General features: G+C 37.5%; 1 protein-coding gene across 1 annotated transcript in view; it reads right to left on the minus strand.

The window, feature by feature from the left end:
* Window positions 1–20,660, minus strand: part of KCNMB2 (potassium calcium-activated channel subfamily M regulatory beta subunit 2) — a 236,424-nt gene that overhangs the window by 17,686 nt on the left and 198,078 nt on the right. Inside the window, exon 2 of the mRNA XM_079156379.1 lies at window positions 16,905–17,027. Coding sequence (XP_079012505.1) covers window positions 16,905–16,960 — 56 coding nt within the window. The 5' untranslated portion in view covers window positions 16,961–17,027. The remainder of the gene's footprint in view (window positions 1–16,904; window positions 17,028–20,660) is intronic.

Below are 20,660 nucleotides of genomic sequence, written 5' to 3' on the forward strand. Positions count from 1 at the left end.
TTTATAAGCAACATGAAGATGTGGGTTGGTGACCCAGCCTTTTTCTTATATGTGTAAATACTCGGGTGAGTTAGAAAAGTTTTAGTCAACCAGTTTTAGCTGGTCTCCATAACTTTGTACAGTTTTATTAGTACTTTCATTTTGGGTTTTAGAGCAGCAACATAGGAACATGAGACTGATGTCAAATTGTGTCCTGAGTTCAAATCTGAATTTCACTGTTTATTAACTGTGTGTTTACTAATGGTTTCCTGCAAAGTGTGAATAACATTTAAAAGCTTTGTAAGGGCTAAATGGGATATAGATAGGTTGATCATCTTGAAAAATGACTGATGTAGGTATTCAATAAAGGTTCTCATTCAAAAAATGGGGTGGACATAAAATCAATAAAGATATCTCCAACGTAAATAACACTGTAAATCAAATGGACCTAATGGACAACTACAGAATATTCCACTCCAAAACAGCTGAATTTGTCTTTCTCTCATCTGTGAATGGAACATTTTCCAAAATAGATCATATTCTAGGTCAAAAAGCAAGTCATAGCAAATAAAAAATGTAATTTCATGTATATTATCAGATAATAACAGAATGAAGCTAGAAATCAACAGAAAGAAAAATAATAAAAACCACAATAAACATAGGGAGATTAAACAGTACTATCTTAAATGAAGAATGGATCAAAGAGGAAATAAGAATAGAAATCAAGAAATTCTTAAAAATAAACAGGTACAGAGATACAATATATCAAAATCTCTGGGAGAGTATAAAAACAATTCTAAGAGGAAAATTTATAGCATTGAATGCCTACATTAAACAATTAGTGAGGCCCCTCAAAAATAAGTTTATGTTCCACCTCAAGGCCTTAGAAAAAGAAGAACAAACTAACCTCTAAACCAGTAGAAGACAAGAGAAAATTAAGATCAGAGCCAAAATCAATGAGACTGAGAACAGGAAAATAATATACAGGATCAACGCAATGAAGAGTTTGTTCTTTGAAAAGATAAATAAGATTGACAAACCCTTTACCCAAAGTATCCAAAAGAAAGAGTGAAAAGTGGCAAATCAACAATATCAGAGATAAAAAAAAGAGACAGCATTATAGACCCTCCTGAAATCCAGAGGATTATCAGAACTATTTTGCAAATTTATATTCTAATAAACTGAAAAATCTGGAAGACATTGACAAATTTCTAGACACATATGACCTCCCCAAACTGAATCAGGAAGATATAGAAAACCTAAAAAGACCAATATTAAGTAATGAAATTAAAACTGCAATTAGAAGCCTTCCCCAAACAAAACAAAACAAAACAACAACAACAACAACAACAACAACAAAAAAAACCAGGGTTGGGGATATAGCTCAGTTGGTAGAGTGCTTGCCTTGCAAGCACAAGGCCTTGGGTTCAAATCCCCAGAACCGCAAAAACAAAAACAAAAACAAAAACAAAAACACAAAAAAAACAAAAACCAGAAAAACCCAGGACCTGATAGATTCTTAGCTGTGTTCTAGCAGAACTTTACAGAAGAACTAACACCAGTCTTTCTGAAATTATTCCATGAAATTGAAAGAGAGAGAATACTTTCCAATACATTTCATGAAGTCAGTATAACCCTATTAACAAAACCAGACAAAGATGTATTAAAGGAAACTATAGACCAATACCCCTGTTGAACATAGATGCAAAAATTTGTAATAAAATATTAGCAAACCACATTCAAAAACACATAAAAGAGATATTACACCATGATCAAGTGGGTTTCATTCCAGGGATGCCAGGTTGGTTCAACATACACAAATCAATAAATGCGATTCATCACTTATACAGAATTAAGGACAAAAAACACATAATTATCTTGAGAGATGCAGAAAAGTCCTTTGATAAAATTCAACACTTATTGATGTTAAAAATGCTGGAGAAGTTAGGAATTGAAGGAACATACCTCAACATCATAAAGGCCATTTATGACGAGCCCAAAGCCAACACATACTAAATGGAGTAAAACTAAAAGCATTTCTCTAAAGTCAGGAACAAGATAAGACTGTGTACTCTCACCATTCCTATTCAATTTTGTCCTCAAAATATTAGCCAGAGTGATCAGGTAAAGAAAGGAAACAAAAGGGACACAAACAGGAAAAGAAGTCATCAAACTATCTCTGTTTGCCAGTGATATGATCCTGTACCTAGAAGACCCAAAAATCTCCACCAGAAAACTTCTAGAGCTTATAAGTGAGTTTAGCAAAGTAGTAGGATACAAAATCAACACCCATAAATCAATAGTTTTCCTATATTCCAACAGTGATTCAAACAAGGATGAAATAAGGCAAACCATCCCATTCACAAAAACCTCAGTAAACACACACACACACACACACACACACATAGATATACCTATATACACATACATACATACATACACAGACATATATTTGGGGATTAATCAAAGGTGGTAAAAGAGCTCTACAATGAAAATTATAGAACACTGAAGAAAGAAATTGAAGAAGACCTTAGAAGATGGAAAGACATCTGTGTTCTTGGATAGCCAGAAATCAATTGTCAAAATGGCCACACTACCAAAAGCAATATACACATTCAATGCAATAACCATCAAAATACCAATGACATTCTTCATAGAATTAGAAAAAACAATTCTTAAATTTATTTGGAAGAATAAAGAGACCTAGAAGAGCCAAAGCAATACTAAGCAAGAAAAGCAAAGCAGAAGGTATCATAATACCTGATCTTAAATTATATTACAGAATTCTAGTAACAGAAACAGCATGATATTGGCACCAAATGGACATGAAGACCAATGGAACAGAATAAAAGACACAGAGACAAATCTACATACCTATAGCTGTCTGATATTTGACACAGGCACCAAAAATATATCTTGGAGAAAAGACAGCCTTTTAAAAAATGGTACTGAGAAAACTGGATAGCTGTATGCAGAAAAATGAAATTAGATCCCTCTCTCTCACCCTACACAAAACTCAAATTGAAATAGATCAAAGACTTATGAAGTAGACCAGAAGTTTTAAAATTGCTAGAAGAAAAGATAGGGTTAATACTCCACCACATAGGGGCTGGTACCAACTTCCTTAACAAAACTCCCAAAGGGCAAGAAATAAAGTTAAGAATCAATAAGTGGGATGCCAGTAAACTAAAAAGCTTCTGTACAGCAAAGGAAATGATTAAGAGTGTGAAGGAGAGAGCCTACAGAATTGGAGAAAATCTCTGATGGGAGATTAATAACCAGAATATATATAAAAAATACTCAAAAATCTTAACACCGAAAGTATAAATAACCCAATCAATAAATGGGCAAAAGAACTAAACAGAAACTTCTCAAAAGAAGATACACAAATGGCCAACAAATAAATGAAAAAATGTTCAACAACTCTCACAATGAGGAAAATGCAAGTCAAACGACACTAAAATTTCATCTCACTCCAGTCAGAATGGCAATGATCAAGAATATGAACAACAATAAATACTGATGAGGTTGTGGGGGGAAAGGTACACTTGTTTATGGTTGGTGAAACAGCAGACAAGTACAACCACTCTGGAAAGCAGTATGGAGAGTCCTCAAAATACTAGGGATGGAATCATCACATGATCCCACTATCCCACTCCTTGGTATTTTCCCAAATGATCTAAAATTGGCGTAGTATGGCAATACATCCACCTCAATGTTTATAACTGCACAATTCCCAATAGCTAAATGATGAAATCAACCCAGATGCTTGTCAACAGATAAATGGATTAAGAAATTGTGATTCACACACACACACACACACACACACACACACACACATATAGAGAGAGAGAGAAGGGGAGAGAGAGAGAGAGAGAGAGAGAGAGAGAGAGAGAGAGAGAGAGAGAGAGAGAGAGAGAGAAAGAGAGAGAGAGAATTCTATTCAGCCATAAAGAAGAATGAAATTCTGGCATTTGCCAGTAAATGGATGGAAATGGAGAATACCATGCTAAGTGAAATAAGCCAAACTCAGAAAGGTTGAATATTTTCTCTCATATATGGAAGCTAGAGTAAAATTAAGGAAAGGGGGAGGGAAGGATAGGATAACATAGAGAACCAATTAAATACAAATTAGGAGACAAGCAAAAGGAAGTCTAGTAGAGTAGAGGAAGGAGAAGGGAAGAGGGGAGGGAGGGCGGGAGGGAAAAAAGGGGGATGATGAACTAAAATCAATTTCCATACATGTCTGAGTTTGTCAGGATGAACCTAACCACTGTGCATAACTAAAAAAAAAATGGGGTGGGAGCTATGGCTTAATGACATGAATGTTGGAACATCCTAAAATTTCTACTGTTCTCCGAAGAATATCTGCAGGACGGAATGGCAAGGAAATGAATACTATATAAAGCTTAGAAATGGAGGATTGGATTTGAAGCAAGCAGGAGAAGGAAGACAAGGTGAGAAAATTCTGGGGGTGTTGGTGCTTGGGGAGATGAGTGAGAAGTAGGGGTAGGAAGGCAAGGCTTGGGAATTCCAGCCAGACGCACCTTGGGCGCTCTCAGTTTCTATTTTGATAGGGAGCTTTGTGTGGCCAGGCAATGGGAGTGGGAAAAGGAACATTGCTGGCCTATTAGATCTGGAAATAGGACAAATGGAGCACTGAAAACAGAGAAGGAAGCTCTCGAGCCATTTTTTAAGCTTTAAACAAAAGTCAACAAGCACAAGACAGACCACATTTTCCTTTAATATTATTATCACTGTTTACTCATGTTTCTTGGGAAAGAAACCAGAGTAGAATCCAATGTGGAATTTGCAGGGGAAAAAGAGACGCCCGTTATTTGCACAATTGTGTGTACATTTATGGCTATATTTAACTTTGTGCTCCAGAATGACCTTAGTGTTGTTTATGGCTAATGTCTGTTCTGATTGGCTGGTTCATTCTGGAATGATCGTTAAATATTTTGGTTACCTGTAAAAACTCGAGAATGTGTTTAATATATTTCCAGAAGGTTTTAGGGTAGAGTATTTATTAATCTAGTTACCAGTGTGTATGAAATTAATTGTTCAGCTAATTGTTGTCAGCATTATTTTAAAGTTCTCTTCATGAAGTAGTTTATGAAGTTTATCTTTCCTCAAGGAGTGAGGAGGGAGGAGAGCTACAGTTACTTCGATGTCTTCATTCATCATGTTTCATGGCCTGTTCTTCCTGACTTCCTGCCACCCTCACTCACTCTAGGCTGTTTGTTATCATTGCCAGAGAGACTTGGAGAGAGCACATTTTTCATTATCCTCTGACTCACAAGCTCAATGCCCTTGGATTAGCTGGCCTGCCCTGCTTTTGACTTCCACAGACTGGCAACCACCCGCCTTCGGTCTCCCCATTCTTTTTTGAGATTTTCTTTGAAAATTGTACGGTTTACATCAAAGCTCTTTAAACTTGACCTTTTATGAACTTGGGAAAAGAAATCAGTTCCCATTAGCAGCTAAAGCCAGTGGGCAGGAAGACTTCTGAAGCAGGAAAAGATAGGCTGAGACTGAGTGGCTTCAAAGACCTGCTGTAAAATAATAATCCGATGTTACTTCACTATTATTTATCAACATGTATTTAACTCTGATGGCTGCCATTGAGATTTGCATTTCCTGCAGATGGAAACCAGCGAGGAGAGAGCAATAGTCTCCTAGTTCTAGAGCATTAGGCTGTCATGCAGCATTTCTTATGTCACTCTATACTCATAAAATAGATGAGGAATAATCAGTCAGTATGTCACCAGAGCAAGAACCATATAAAAATGATTCAAACAGGTAATATAAAAACAAATCACTATTTGAAAATGATTAACAAATGCTCTTCATATATTCTGGAGTCAGTGAGTTGGGGAAGTGACTGGTTTCCACATGGCTCAAAGGCATCTGGGAAAACAGGATCTTACCCCGTGATATGAAAGTGGTGAGCAGGGTGAGCCACATCCAAGGAATCGATAAATAAATAATTATTGAATTAAAGGATAATTGAAAGGAATGAATGAATAGTTTGAAAGATCAAAATGTTCAGTTAGATCCATAGATTTATCTTGAATGCTGGTAACCTCTTGTTTCTGGGAAGCTGGTCTTTGCCCAATTAGAAGAAAGACATAAAAATAATATCAACATATGGAGGTAAGTTCAATGATGGAATTACTCAGTATTCCCCTTATTGAGGGAACAGGATAGGGAGTCAGGATTGTGGTTTGGGAAGTTTTCCTGGAGTAGCATCCTAAATAGACTCTTCAAGTTTTGTTTGGAATTAATGCAATGAGACAAGGAGTTGAGGACAGTTCAGATGGAAGGGATCACATGAACAAATGGTATGGAGCCTATCAGAAACTACAAGTCTGTAGGTATCACTGGGGTGAGTGTGGGTTAGAGGAAATGGGGTAGATAAGTTTGGAAAGGTAGGCTGTTTAGGAAGGGTTCTGTAAATCCTTCTAAAGAGATTGGCCTTTGTCCTGTAGTTAAATGGGAAGCTGTCAGTGGGTGACATGAGCAGAATTGAGTTTCAGAATGACCATGGTGGCTGCTGTGTGCAGATTAGATTATCAGTGGAGTAAGACTTAAATCATAGAGAAGAATTGGGAGATTGTAACAGTAACGTTGGTTAAGGATGATCAGGCCTAATCCAGGATGGAGGTAGGCTGGAAAGAAGAGGATGTTTGGAGAAATATCTTGGAGATAAAATGTCAGAATTTGGTGATTGATAGAATGTAGAAGCTGATGAGGGAGTGAGGAAAAGGATATGGCCTTAGATCCATGTCTCAGTGCCCAACTCGGACAGCTGGGGTGGGTGGAGGGTGGTGAGGCAGAACCCTTATTTCCTTACACTTTTCAGGTTTCAAAGAGAAGTTTTTTGTTGATCTTGCTAAGTAAGGACGGAGATGTTGATTGCACATTTGTAGATTCTCTCCCCTCCAGGCTTCGGTGTCCTGAGCTCAGGGGGAGGAGTAGCAATTTGATTGATGAGATGGGTGATAGCCTGATACTCAGGGGACAAAATCTATCTCTTTTGGGTGAGTTTGAAGGTCAATGCTCATGTGTGGCACAACCTTCTATTATTTAGAAAATTTCTTCCACACTCTCCTTTGTCTTTCAGTATGTGTGCATCCTGAGCATGGATGGCTTAGAGAAGTGGTCCCTTCCCCACCCAGTTGTCTTCAGTTGTATGTGGAAGGAGCGTGATGCTATGTTTTGGGCCTCAGGCCTACGTCTCAGCCTTCATACTAGGAAGTCTTGTACTTTGGGGGTTGCAGTGCCAATAGCTGAGCTGTTGTTTCATCTTCTTTTAGCTCTTCCTGTCTATGCTCTGTGAATCAACTTGAGAGGAGAGGGGATAGGGCCTTGGTGTGAGACATAAGGGAAGGAGTGTCAGTACAATTTACTGAAGTAGAGAGCTCAAGAGGAAGAATGAGTCTGGGTCATGATTGTGAATTCAGTTTTGGGTGGGTGTGCTGTTAGTAGGTATAGAGAAGAAATTTGACTTTATAAATTTGAAGTAGCAAAACTAAATTTAAGCTCCTTTGAGGTGGTGTTGGCTCCCTGGTGAACCATAAATCAACATGGGGCATAAAAGTGAATATTAATACATATTGACAACAAATAACAGGTATGTAGTCTTTACCACATACACAGGGAATCTTCTGTCCAAATAATTTTAAAGACTGGGAATTATTAATAAATCTTACAAGTCCAAGTTAAACAAAAATCTTTGTGATAATATTCTTGTAAACAAAAGATTTTCAAGTTGGGCCCAATGGCACATGCCTATAATTCCAGCAACTCAGAAGGCTGAAATAGGAGGATCACCAGCCTGGGTAACTTAATGGGACACTGTCCCACATAAAAACTAAAAAGGGTTGGGGGTATAGCTCAGTGACAGAGTACCACTGGGTATAATCCCCAGTATTGCAAAAAAAAAAAAAAAAAGAAGAAGATTTTTCAATTGTCCAATAAAATTTCATTTTTACCCCAAGCGCAATAGTCAACACAGTATGATTGTATTTCAATCACCATATTGGGCACTTCCTTTAAATTTGATGTTTGGACTCATTCTATAATTCATAAGAAATTAGTTATGAGGACACACATACACACACACACACACAATGGACATAAAGAGTACACAGTGCAATAAAGACCTCTCTTTGACCCTCATTCATTTAAAGTCAGATTTCCTTGGTTTCCATTCTATAAGGCGAAAGGTATTCAGGTTAAGGCAGGGCAAAGGCCATTTATGAATTCATTTGTTAATTTGTTAGTCAACATTTTAAGTCTTCATAAGAAGAACTACAAGGAGCTAAGTCCTGGGAACACAAAGTGAAGGAGCCTGACATCCTGAAAGAGCTGAGTGAGATATTAATCATTACAAGGCCTGGTAATGGACTGATTAGAGAGGTGTACAAAAGGGAAGAAAAGAAAGCCAATACGCTGAGGGCCAGTTTGCCAAAGGGTCAGTTACTGAATGGCTAATTCACAAAAAGTCAATTTACTGAAGGATCAGTTCACTAAATGAGTACAATTTGTCTATTTTGCCATACTTTAACAAAGATTTATTTTAAGCAGCATTGTTTTAAATATAATACATGGTATGAATAAATAAAAGACTGTTTTAAGACTGCATTTAAAAAATGCATTTAATCATCAAGTCTGTTCTTACTAATATATTCCTCTTAGCAGTATTTTAAAATTGGCCTGATTTTTTAAATAAGCTGTTTCCTAGTGAGGTTTAGTTTCTTTATAAATATATTAGTCAGAATATATTTATAGATACATCTTTCTTGAGAATATGAGTAAATGTATTCTGTTAATAGATATAATAAACACTTAACATTTCATTCAGGAGCTTTTTAGTTTATACTGATTTCTTTTTCCAAATCCTTTTTAGAGGCATTTGCTGTTTTGTTAACACTTAGGCATCACTCAGGTTGTTGTGGCAATTTCACATTGTGACAGTTTTGTGAACCTGTCAGCTTTATCCATTAACCAAAATTTGTTTCTTTTACCTATTCACAAAGGACATAATAATTGATTTGGGATGGGAATATTTAACAGCTTTTTCAAAATTCAGTGAAATTTAATTTTGTCCTCATGATGTCAGTTTCCTGAATGTTCAGTTTGTCTCTGGTCCTGTTATCCCAATGGGGGCATCTGAGTGAGAATGGTGGGACCTTCCAAAAAAATGTTGAGGAAAACCAACAAAACCCACAGTCTGGCCTGCTGGCCTAGAGAGAGGGGAAACCCAGGCAGGGGAGGGGAGACCAGCAGCCAGAGAGAACAGGAGGACATGGCCAACGTGGGGGCTGAGGGAGGACCAGAGGACAGAGAGAAGATAGGACTGGAGACAGAGGGTGTCTGGGACACAGAGAGGAGTGGAGAGAGACAGGAGGAGTCCCCAAATAGGGGCCCTCTACGGCCTTTCTAGTCTTTGTTAACCAATTTAATGTGGATTATGATAGAACTATGTAGAGTCACAATGATCATACGTAATTTTTGGTTCATTACCAAATTTAATACATTCATCAAAATGATTAGTTGGGAAACGGCATCTTTGGCAAATTGGCTTTAGCCACATTGACTATCTCTGCACTAGGCATCCCTTGATATGAACATTCATGGCAGATGAATTGGCCCAGGGTTACGGTTAGACAGATGAAATGGTTTAGAAGACTGTCATTGGGAGCCATTGCTTGATGTAAGTGATAATGGCTGAGGGTTCTGCGATAAGACTGAATTGGGTCTTGGAAGAACAAATAATTGAGAAGGGGGAGAGGATCTGGGAAGAATGTGAGAGAATGGGGGTAGTTGAGTGTGACTGGATTCCAGGATCTGGTGGGTGGGGGATGGTAATTAGCTAGTTAGATTGAGAGGGGCCAAGAATAAAGGATCTATATGTCCTCTGAGGTTATGGGAGACATTGAGAGAATTTAAGCAAGTACAATAATTATATTTTCACTTTAGAAAGTTCGCTTACATTAGTGTTTGTTGTTTGTTATCTAGAAAGGTTCATATCTCAAGGCAGAGATTGATTCTGAAACTCTTCCAATGTTTTAGATATTAGTTAAAGAGGGATTTTAAAAAAAGAAGTGGCAGAGGAGATGAACAATTAGATCCGGGCATCATTTGTGTTCAGGATCAACTGTTAACCCTGTGGGTTTTAATGAGACTCTAGCTAGTAAGAGAAACAAAAGATGGCTTGGGTACAAGAATATGGGAAGGACAAGAAGACAAGTCTGTGACGGATCCTGGCACTGTCAGAGAGGTGTGGAGGTACCAGATGGGTATGGAAAGAGTCTAGGGAAGATATGAATTAGAAGAAAAGAATTAAGTAGACCTGAAATTACTTGGCTGAGAGCTCTTCAGGAACTTACACATAATATTTAATATACTGAATATTTATATTTATGTCTCTATGGCCCAATGAATATTGAGTTGCTTAAGAGATAGAGACAGACCCCATTCATCTTTGTAGACTCAATCTCTTGCACTTATTAGGCTTATAAAATATGTTTTTATGTGGACTGGAAATAGCTACAATAAGCATAGATCGTGAAGTAACCAGCATAGGGAGGCTGAATGGGCAATTAAAATGAAATAAATCAGAAACCATGGCTAGAAAAGGCTCCTGGTTTCTTGCTTCCCATCAGTGTTCATTGGATTCTACCACCAACAAATTTAGTAGCCTTCCAGAAAAAAATCTTTCCAGGTACTGAGAGCTCTAGTTTCCAGACTTCAAGGAGGATCTCCTTCTGTGGGAAAACATGCAGGGCAGTGGGATACTGGATACCATCTGAGCTGAAATGAGCAGAACTGCTGTCCATTTACGCCCCTGGAGATCCCAACCTGTCATTTTGCATGGCAGAGCAGGAGTGGCCTTGACAATCACAGACATGGTTCTGCCTTCTGTCCACTGAAGTCTCCCACTTTCCCAAGATGTGCTTCTTTGTATGTTTATCCTTGTCTTCCACTAGTTCCAGATTTCATGGATGTTCTTCAAGCTAGTAGGTGTATGTTTAAGGTCCAATTTGAGTAGTTTAGTTACTGTCCTTTTTTAACTCTTTGAACCTGCACATTCCATGGGGAACTATGTTGTTTTGAGTTTGGGAATAAATGGAAGTCATTCTTAACATAGTCGTTAACATGAGGGCTTTTTTTTTTTGTCCATGAATTTAATGTTATTATTACCAATTTATTAATTTGTGAGGCTTTCCAGGAAGTCTCGTAATATTATGAAACTTATTAGATGGATAGGATACTAAAGGTGAAAACAAATCATGAAAAAAAATTAGGAGTTATCTTTTTAGTTTTGTCTTATCAGATCACTTCTGCAATGATATCGCTAATATTTTAATTCTTATTTATTTTTATCTCATTTATTAGCCTATTAATTTTTTATAAAATATTTTAGTGCACAATATAGAAACAGAAAATTATATGAATTGTTTAAATAAATTAGGGTCTCTTTATAACCTAAATAGCCTTTCAGAAGCATTACCTTTATTTTGACCACATTATATGATTTTAGTGCAATAATGGTAGATACAAATAATGAAAATAACTAGAGGGACTATATGTACAGAAATAAAAAGATGGTACAAAGAACTCATAAATCATAGGATAAAATCTGATAGAAATTACGAAGTATTTAGGACTGGGCACTATGGAAAACACTATGGTTCATCTAGTAGATGCAGTTAAGTAATACATAGATAGGAACAAGTAGTTTTCAATGTTTATATTAAGTAAGGAGAAAACCTGAAAATCAATATGGTAGGCATCCAATGAAGGAGGTTATGAAATGATTAACAGAACATACTGAAGACAGTAGAAGGAAGTAAAAATGAACAGTAATAAATTTATTGTTTTTTGCTAAAATATGAGTTAAGACAGATTTCTGAGTCATTGCTTCAGGAGTTACCTTCTCCCTTGGCAATATTCACTACATGTACTTGCTTGTTTTTCTCTTGTTACTCTGTCTTTTGTTACAGGAATCTGTCCCAACTACGAACTTACATGTGTTAAAAAAAAGTTTCTCCTTCATAGGGAAGACTTCAATCAAGGTAGATATTAATCCTATTCATTCAGAGAATGACTCTATGGCAGAAAGATGTAAATTTTTTACAAATGCATTAATAGAAATGTGGTAAGCATGACTTAACAAGTTTATTCTAAAATCTACATGAAGTGCAAATAGCTAAGAAAAGCAAATAAACTCCTGGTTCAAAAAGAATAAGATGGGTATCTTGCTTGATAAAATCAATATATAGAATAAACTAAAATGTGAAGACTCAATTGTGGTATTTGTCCAAGGTAGATACAATTGATTAACAAATCAGAATAGAGATCCAGAAACATATCCATGCACATATGGATATGTAATATGTGTCTTTAGATCAATGGGAAAAGAATACATAGTCCAGTAATGGTGTTGGGGATAACTAGTTATCTTTATAGAAAAAAAGTTGGATGCCTACTTCACTCCTAACACAGAAGTCAATTCCAGATGATTAAAGACTTAATTATAAAAGGTAAAGCTGCAAAATATTTAGCAAATGGTATGGGAAAAAATCCTTTTGAACTTGGAGTAGAAAGGGATTTCATAATGTTCAAAACTGGGCTAAATGAAAATATATTAAAATTAAGAACATATGTTTATCAGAAATCATCACAAAGTGAAGACAGGCCACAAACTGAGAAAAGCTATTTACACACATATAGCAAAGGATTAATGTAGACTTTTGTAAAGAATTTCTACAATCAATAAGAAAATTGAGGCAAAATCCAGTAGAAAAAATCCAGTAGAAAAGTGAGGCAAATATTTAAGCAATCATGTCACAAAGGACTAAAGAAATAGACTCAATCTCATTACTAATCTGATAAATTGGAATTAAAATTATAGTACCTTCTGGATTGAACAAGGTAAAAATTATGCACTCAAGATGAGCTGCAGAAGCAGTGGAAATCACATGTATTGATGTTGGGTATTGCCAGGTAAAGGTGAGGCTGTGTCTAGTTTTGAAGGAACCATTCCCATGTTGGGTAAATAATCCTAAGAATTTCTTATACGCATACACAAGGAGACATGCATTGTTGGTAATGATGAAAAACCTTAATATAACACAGATGACCATTAGAAGATGGAATGAATACAGTTGGTGTATTCATGCAAGGGAATACTACACAACAGAGAAAAATAACTACAGTTACTGACATCAGCATTTGTAAATCATAGCAATGTAATGTTTGGTGAAAAAAACAAGTTGCAGAACAATATATTTGGCATAATTCCATTTATATGAAATCTTGAAAGACTCAAGTAAATATATTGCTTAAGGATTCAGATGAGATAAAAGTCATGAGGAAAAAGTAAGGGAAACACAAAATTTAGGTTATCTTTGAGTGGGGGCGAGATAGGGGTTTTTATGATATTGAGAAAGCATTTTCAAGAGTTTAAAAATTTCTGATTGCTTTATTTCATAAGGTCCTTGGAGGTCATGATAACATTTTTTGTATGTGATAAATATTTCTTTTTGTCAGTTCAAGAGTTAATAAAAATAAACCAAAGAATATATAATAAACACTCAGGTTGCAATGTTCTCAGCTCAGTAACTCCTTTCTTTGTTTCTAAATTAACTTCACTGCTCTGACTTTATTTTGTCACCTGAAATTTATGGATTGAAGTAAGCTCACTTAAAGGAATTTGCTTAGAGAAGAAAAAAATATTCCTTCATATTGTTGTGGAATGGAGGCTGAGGATAGAAATTAGTGTGGTACATTTAGCAGACGATTGGAAAAAGGGCTGGCTTACAATTAAAAAAAAAAAAAAGTAAAATTGACTTGAACTTCTTCCGAGCAATAAAATGTTTGATTTCAGAATTTTCAGTGAAATTTTCCTTCCAGTTATTTGTTCTGCCTGTGTTTAGGCTGGTTTCTGGTGTTGCATTCTCACGAATTCCAGGAAATCCAATATCCCGACAAGTTTGTCTCTGCCATCAGGAAGGGGCAGTGTGGTCTCTGCTTCTTGAACCCTGGCACTGCAGTACGGACGTAACTGAAGAAACCAGGCACACACAGAAGCCAGGTTTGCAGAAGGAAAACAGGGTGGATCAATTACCAGCAATGTGGGGCAGCACTGCCAGACGATCCTGTTAATTTATTTCCAAATAATTAACTTGAAGACCTGAATTATCTTCATTCATTATTGGCCATTATCATCTTCATTGTCATCATGATTACTATCACCAAAAGCATCTTTTTTTTTTTTTTTTTTTTTTTTTTTTTTTTTTGACGATACTGGGAATCGAACCCAGGGTCTCAGGAATGTTAGGCAAGCGTGCCGCCACTGAGCTACTTCCCCAGTCTCACCGTAAGCAGAACAGCAGTTTCTGCTCCAAGTCAGCTTTACAGTTTGAGTCTAATCATTTAGAGTCTGTGAACTAGGCAGCGAAGATGAAGACGTGGTCAAGAAAGAGGCGTGGACCAAAGAACCAACATTCCGGTACGGTCCCCAGCTTAGCGGAGGAGTCCATTGCTTGTATTCGTTGGCTGTTTTTCATTTGTTCCTGTTAACTTTATAGGTCAACCAGGCACACCAATTTCATGAGCTTTTGCCCCCCTGTTCCATGTAAAGCTTGCTGAAAATGATTTCTTTATAGTCAGTATTTTAGTTATTTTAAATCCCATAGTTATTGAAATCATCTTTGAAAATAAAAAAAGCAGTAATTTGTCATAGAATCTTATTGATGCAGAACACTAAGCTAAGTATTTACTCCTTTAAACTTCATAAATATTGCCAACACATCATCGTATGTTTATTATCTTCTTTGATATATAACTTCAACTCTATTTTAATATGATGTCTCCTTGTGAGTTTGGCTGTTCATTGTTACTCTGAATATCTCATTTTTGACAAGAACCTTCGTAAGGCAGTAGGGTACAGGCGAGAGAGTTTGAGCTTAGTTTCAGATTCGGATTCTAACTGAGTTAGTTGTTGGACCCTTAAAGTTATTTCAAAACCATGACCCTCCACTTTCTATAAAATGGGCATAATAACAAGATATTTTATGCAGAACAAGCAGGACACAATAATTTCTTCTTACTTAGTTTCTTTGTAAAAATATCAAAATGTATTTAAAATATTTGATGAGAGCAAATAGAGGGTGAAAGAAATATATAACACTTCAACCACTCTGATAAAGCCTTCAGAACTTCAGGAGGACTGACCATGGACAGTCAGAATATTTCTGTGGGGCAGCAAAACCCTAGGATTTGGTTATGACCCCTGAATTGCAAGGCCTGCTCTCTTACCCTCTAGCACCTTCACTGATAATGGCCTTTTAAACAAAACAAAACAACAAAGAAAATGAGGAAAATTACCAAAAAAACCATGGAATTTTAAAATAACACATGAACTTTTAAAAAGTGTTCCAGCAACGATTGTGTTGAAAGGTGATTCAACTTGAAAACAAATGAAAAGTAATTTGATTAGGCATTGAGAAAAAGCTTGTGAAAACCTAGAGATGAACAAAGAGAGTGGATTTTCAGGGATCTGCTTGTTGTCGTGATGAGCCCTGGGACTTTGTGCAAACACTGGTTGCCTTCTGGGTTGTAATTTTACTTAAACATCACATAATTATTTTTCCACAATTAAGGAAACAAAACATATTACAAAGCATTTGGGAAATAGAGAAGCAAAAACTGTTTTCCTTCAGGACTTAGGCTTGTGTATGATTTTTGAGATTGCAGTAATTGTTTATATGCAATTTTTACACTTTTTTGGGGGTTAATATTATGTCCAAGCACTTTAAAGTGCTCAGTGATTTGTTACACTGTTATGACTTAGCATGCTTTCTGTCATGACGCCAAAGTGGCTTCCAAAATTTTACTTGCAATAATTATTGTGAACAGCTTTGTTTTTGGAATTTTTCAAAGGAATTTTATCTGTAGGGCCATTTGGGTTTTCAGCGGGAAAAATAATCCCTCCAAACAATATTGAGGTAAACCTCCCTCAGGTCCTTCCAGTGCCCAGCCCCATTTATCAACCCTGATTCCTCAGGTTCTGCGTGGTGTGCAACTTGCTTCAGCTGCTCTCTGCCCGTAAAGGAAGCGAGGTTCACAGTTTAGCTTCACCTCAACCAAGTAATTGTACAAGGTCAAAGGGGAAGAGAGAGGAGGAAGAAGACAACAAATGGAGAGAAACTATTTAAAAATGCTTCTAGAATTTTATGAAAACATCTACTCCCTAAACACAAATGAGACAGTTGGACAGATCTGCAGAGCTGTCACCCTGTCTCTCATGAATGCTGCACTGGCCCCTTTGCCTTTCTTCTTGCTCCCTCAATCCTTCCTCACTCCCAGGTTATCCCTGCAACCACTCCGAGGGCTCTCTCAATTTTGCTGCCCTTTCTGAGTCCTCTCGCAGTTTCTGCTTTCCTTCCCTACCACGCGTCCAGTGGTACAGAAACCTGACTTCTTCACATCATTCAGTGTTTATTGAGCATCTACTGCATGCCAGTTAAGGTGCAAGGCTGTGGAAATTCAAGAGACTAAAACAAAGTCTGTGTGGGTAAAGAGGATGATGGGGCTGGGGAGGGGAGGGATTGTGACTGGAAATCAAAAGGCAGAACTGGAGTTAGCTAAGAAGGTCACATGTTTGTGTGTGTGTGTGTGTGTGTGTGTGTGTATGAAGGTCATTTCTGATACGGAACTCACAAAGCTGTGTAGTGCATGTGACGTGACAAGAGGAGGCGGGTCAGGGTTGGGACCCCCTGCTCCTTCACAGTAGAGTGCATTCCACATCTCAAGAAACAAAGCTCAGTTGCCTACTGTTTCCCACTCACCATTCTCTCTGCAGTCAGGTAAAATCTTCTGACAAGCACCCAGGGTCCCAGTGCAGTTACCTTTTCTCATCGTGTCTGTAAGATGAGGAAGTCCGGCCACTGGTCCATATGAACATCTTAGAGGATGGTGGTCCAGGGTCTCCTTTCCTTACGGTGGAAGTCCTGGAGGGATGGCGAAAAGACCTAGAAGAGGTATGCATTAGGGTTAAATCTATTCCTTTGAGTTCTTTGTATTAGCAACCAATAGCTCTCAGAGGATTGACTTTCTTAAATAACACCAGGGTTTTGATGCCTCAGGGACAATAGCTCTCCATGCTGGCTGCACAATAAAATCAGCTGGGAATCTTTTTAAAAACACTGATGTCTGGTCCCTCCTTCAGAAATTTGCATTCCATTTTTTTTTTTTAAAAGCTCCCTCATTGTTTCTAATGCATTGCTAGACCCAAGAGCCTCTGCTTTTAGGGAGGTATGGTTTGGATGTTAAGATCCTGTTTCCTGTGGGTTTGGTGGCACTTTCTGTAATCCTATCGGCTCAAGAGGCTGAGGCAGGAGGATTGCAAGTTCAACGCAAGCCTTTGTAACTTAATGAGGCCCTGTCTCGAAATAAAAATAAAAAGGGCTGGGGATGTGACTCAGAGGTTAAGTGCCCCTGGGTCCAATCCCCAGTACCAAACCAAACCAAACTAAAAAAAAAAAAAATCCTATTTCCCCTATATTGTCTCCTTCAAAATATAATATTGGTATGGTTTCTTACTAGATAGTGTGTCATATTTCCCTCAGAATTTTTGTTCAGATTTGGATACTAAAATTCTACTTCCCCTTTCCTCTTCAAACATTTTTTTCTTTAACTGAGAAATGTGAGAGAAAAACTGTCCTTTTTAAGTGTGCTCTGCTGTTGCCAGTGGGTTCGGCTCTGGAAGCTGAGTCTCTGCCTGAGCAGCAGCAGCAGATACTCAGTGGCTCCTAGGGATCAGGCTTGTAGAATCCGGAGGCAAGGAATTATAAGAATGTTGCATTGTTTTGGTTATGACTTGGCTTTGGGAGAAGTTCTTTCACCTCCAGAGAGCACCAAAGAGTTAGCTATTATTATTATTATTTTCTATATAATAACTTTCCAAAGAGGTAGAAACATGAAATATCAGAGATATATTAATCAAACATAAAAGTTAAGATGATATTTGATGTGGAGTTTCAGTGGTTGTATATCCATATATGGACAAAGGAAAGTTATGTCCGATTCATTCTACTCTTTCCTATTCCCATTCCCCCTCCCTTCTCTTCATTCCCCTTTGTCTAATCCAATGAACTTCTATTCTCCCCCATCCCATTATTGTGAGTCAGCATCTGCTTATCAGAGAGAACTTTGGGCCTATGGTTTTTTGGGATTGTCTTATTTCACTTAGCATGATATTCTCCAGTTCCATCCCATTTACCCACAAATGCCAAAATTCCATTCTTCCTTATGGCTGAGTAATATTCCATTGTGTATATGTACCACATTTTCTTTATCCATTCATCTTTTGAAGGGCATCTAGGTTGATTTCAAAGCTTAGCCATTGTGAGTTGAGCTGCTAAAAACATTGACGTGGCTGCATCACTGTCATATGCTGATCTGATTTTAAGTTCTTTGTTTATATACCAAGGAGTAGGGTAACTGGGTCAAATGGTGGTTCCATTCTGAGTTTTCTGAGGAATCTCCATACTGCTTTCTAGAATGTCTACAGCAGTTTGCAGTCTCACCAGCAATGTATGAGTGTACCTTTCCCCCACATCCTCGCCAACATTTATTATTACTTGTATTCTTGATAATTGCCATTCTGATGGGAGTGAGATAAACTCCCCATCATGTTCAACTACAAAAATGGGATCCTAATTAGAATCAGTTATGCTCCATGTATGTATAATATGTGAAGATACACTCTACTGTCATGTATATTTAGAAATAATAAATAAAGATAAAAAATTAAATTATTATGAACTCTAAGAAAACAAAAAGATGATATTTGACACATTTGAACAAAGGAAGGCAGAGAGGCAGTTCCTTCACAGGTGTAAGTCAATAGTGTATTGATGATAAACATGAGACTAGAAATAATATTGGTGACTGTATACTATATTAGCTACTGTATTTCAGGTGCTTTGCGTCTGTTAGCTGTGCGTAGAGATGAGAGGCCCGTGCAGATATCCATGCTAAGCTTACATCACGAAAACCCTGGAAGGTGGGCAGGGCTGTTATTTTCAGATTATGAGCGATGCTCTCAAGAGATTCAGATGTTTGCTCACATTTAGAAAAGGTGGAACTGGGCTTCAAACCCATACCCACCTGCCTCCCACTCTTGCCCAGTTCTTTTAAGCTGTAGTATGCATTGGGATTGGGACTCTGTGCCAAACCTGATCCAGATTCAGTGGGTCTGTGGCAGGGCCCAAGGGTCTGCATTTGTAACACGCTCTCCTGGGTGCTGGTCTGCAGACAACACTGGGCAAAGGCTTGGAGCCTGTACTCAGAGTCTGTTGTTGGTCATAGGTCCAGTTTCGTCATTAATTAGCTGTGTGACCTTGAGAAAGTCACTTGACCTCTCCAGGGCTGAGAGTTGTTTTAAATTCATACCTGGAGAGTTTGAAACAGATAACCTCTAAGGTCGTTCTTAGCTCCAATATTTTGTGATTCAGTAAACTGAGGAATGAATGTAAGCATACATTAAGTCATGGTGCATTCACTTCCTGAGAGCAGGTCTTGAGAGTGGATCACTGTCTACAACTGGGGTCATCACCAGAAGCACAGGCGCTGGAGCTGTGAGAGGTAGCAAAGCCTCAATAGTCAGTACAGATACAAGAAGTCCTCTTTCCTCCCTTGGTCTCCTAGGGTGACGGAAGGATGAAAGGACTACCTGAATCGATGCCCTAGACAGTCGTAGGAAGATTTAGAAATTGAACCTGCTATTTCTTTAAATGACTTGGATCTGGGTTATTTAAAATTATTTATGTTCCTTTTTGAACATCTTTAAAATATCAAATAGAATAGGGATGAAATGAGTTATTGAAACCAGCTAGCCTTCGGGAAATAAGAATGATTTTAATCTAAGTTGACTGAGTTATTTTCTAAGAAGGAGGATTGGTATAAACTTGCAGGAAGTTTTTTTCAACATGAACTCTGGTGGAATCTTCTGTTCACGTTAGTTATTCCTTCAACTGAGAGAGGGTGTGTGACAAAGAAAAATGGCACAATTTGAGTCTAGGTAAAGCAATAAATTACTAAGGACTGTCCTGCTACTGGCTATTAGCCAGCATTTAACAGACACACCATAGAATTGTAAATGGTTTGAAATGTCAAAGCGAAGGGTTTCAGCGATTTCAGTATATTTAGGATACTTTTCAGCTGTGAGCCATTACTCCAGTGCTGAATCTTGGCTCTGTTGTTTTAAGATGATGGACAAAGGAGGAGATGAAAGATACATTTATTCTAATTGACTGTCGAAAGCTTGTTGGAAAGGACTTAACATCTCCTCAGGTCATTCCAATAAGTAGATTTGGAGTTTCTCCACCCCAGTTTTCTTTCATAAAGCAAACTGTTATTTAAAATCTGCTAAGTTCATTGTTAATTAAGATGAAAGTGTGTAGCTGCTTTAAGGCCAAAGTGTAAAGATTCTGTGGAGGTTGAGGAAAAATTCTCAGGCTTCAAAGAAACTCCCAGAATTCAAGCTATGTTAATGGAAGCTGGTTTGGAAGTTCTTCCCAGCTCAAAGTCCCCCTGAACTCCTTAAGTAATTAGCTCAACTCTGCTCACTTTATAAGACAAGGAATATTTCATTTGAATTG

This window comes from Sciurus vulgaris, assembly GCF_902686455.1.
Source record: "Sciurus vulgaris genome assembly, chromosome: 10".
Taxonomy (NCBI): Eukaryota; Metazoa; Chordata; class Mammalia; order Rodentia; family Sciuridae; genus Sciurus; species Sciurus vulgaris.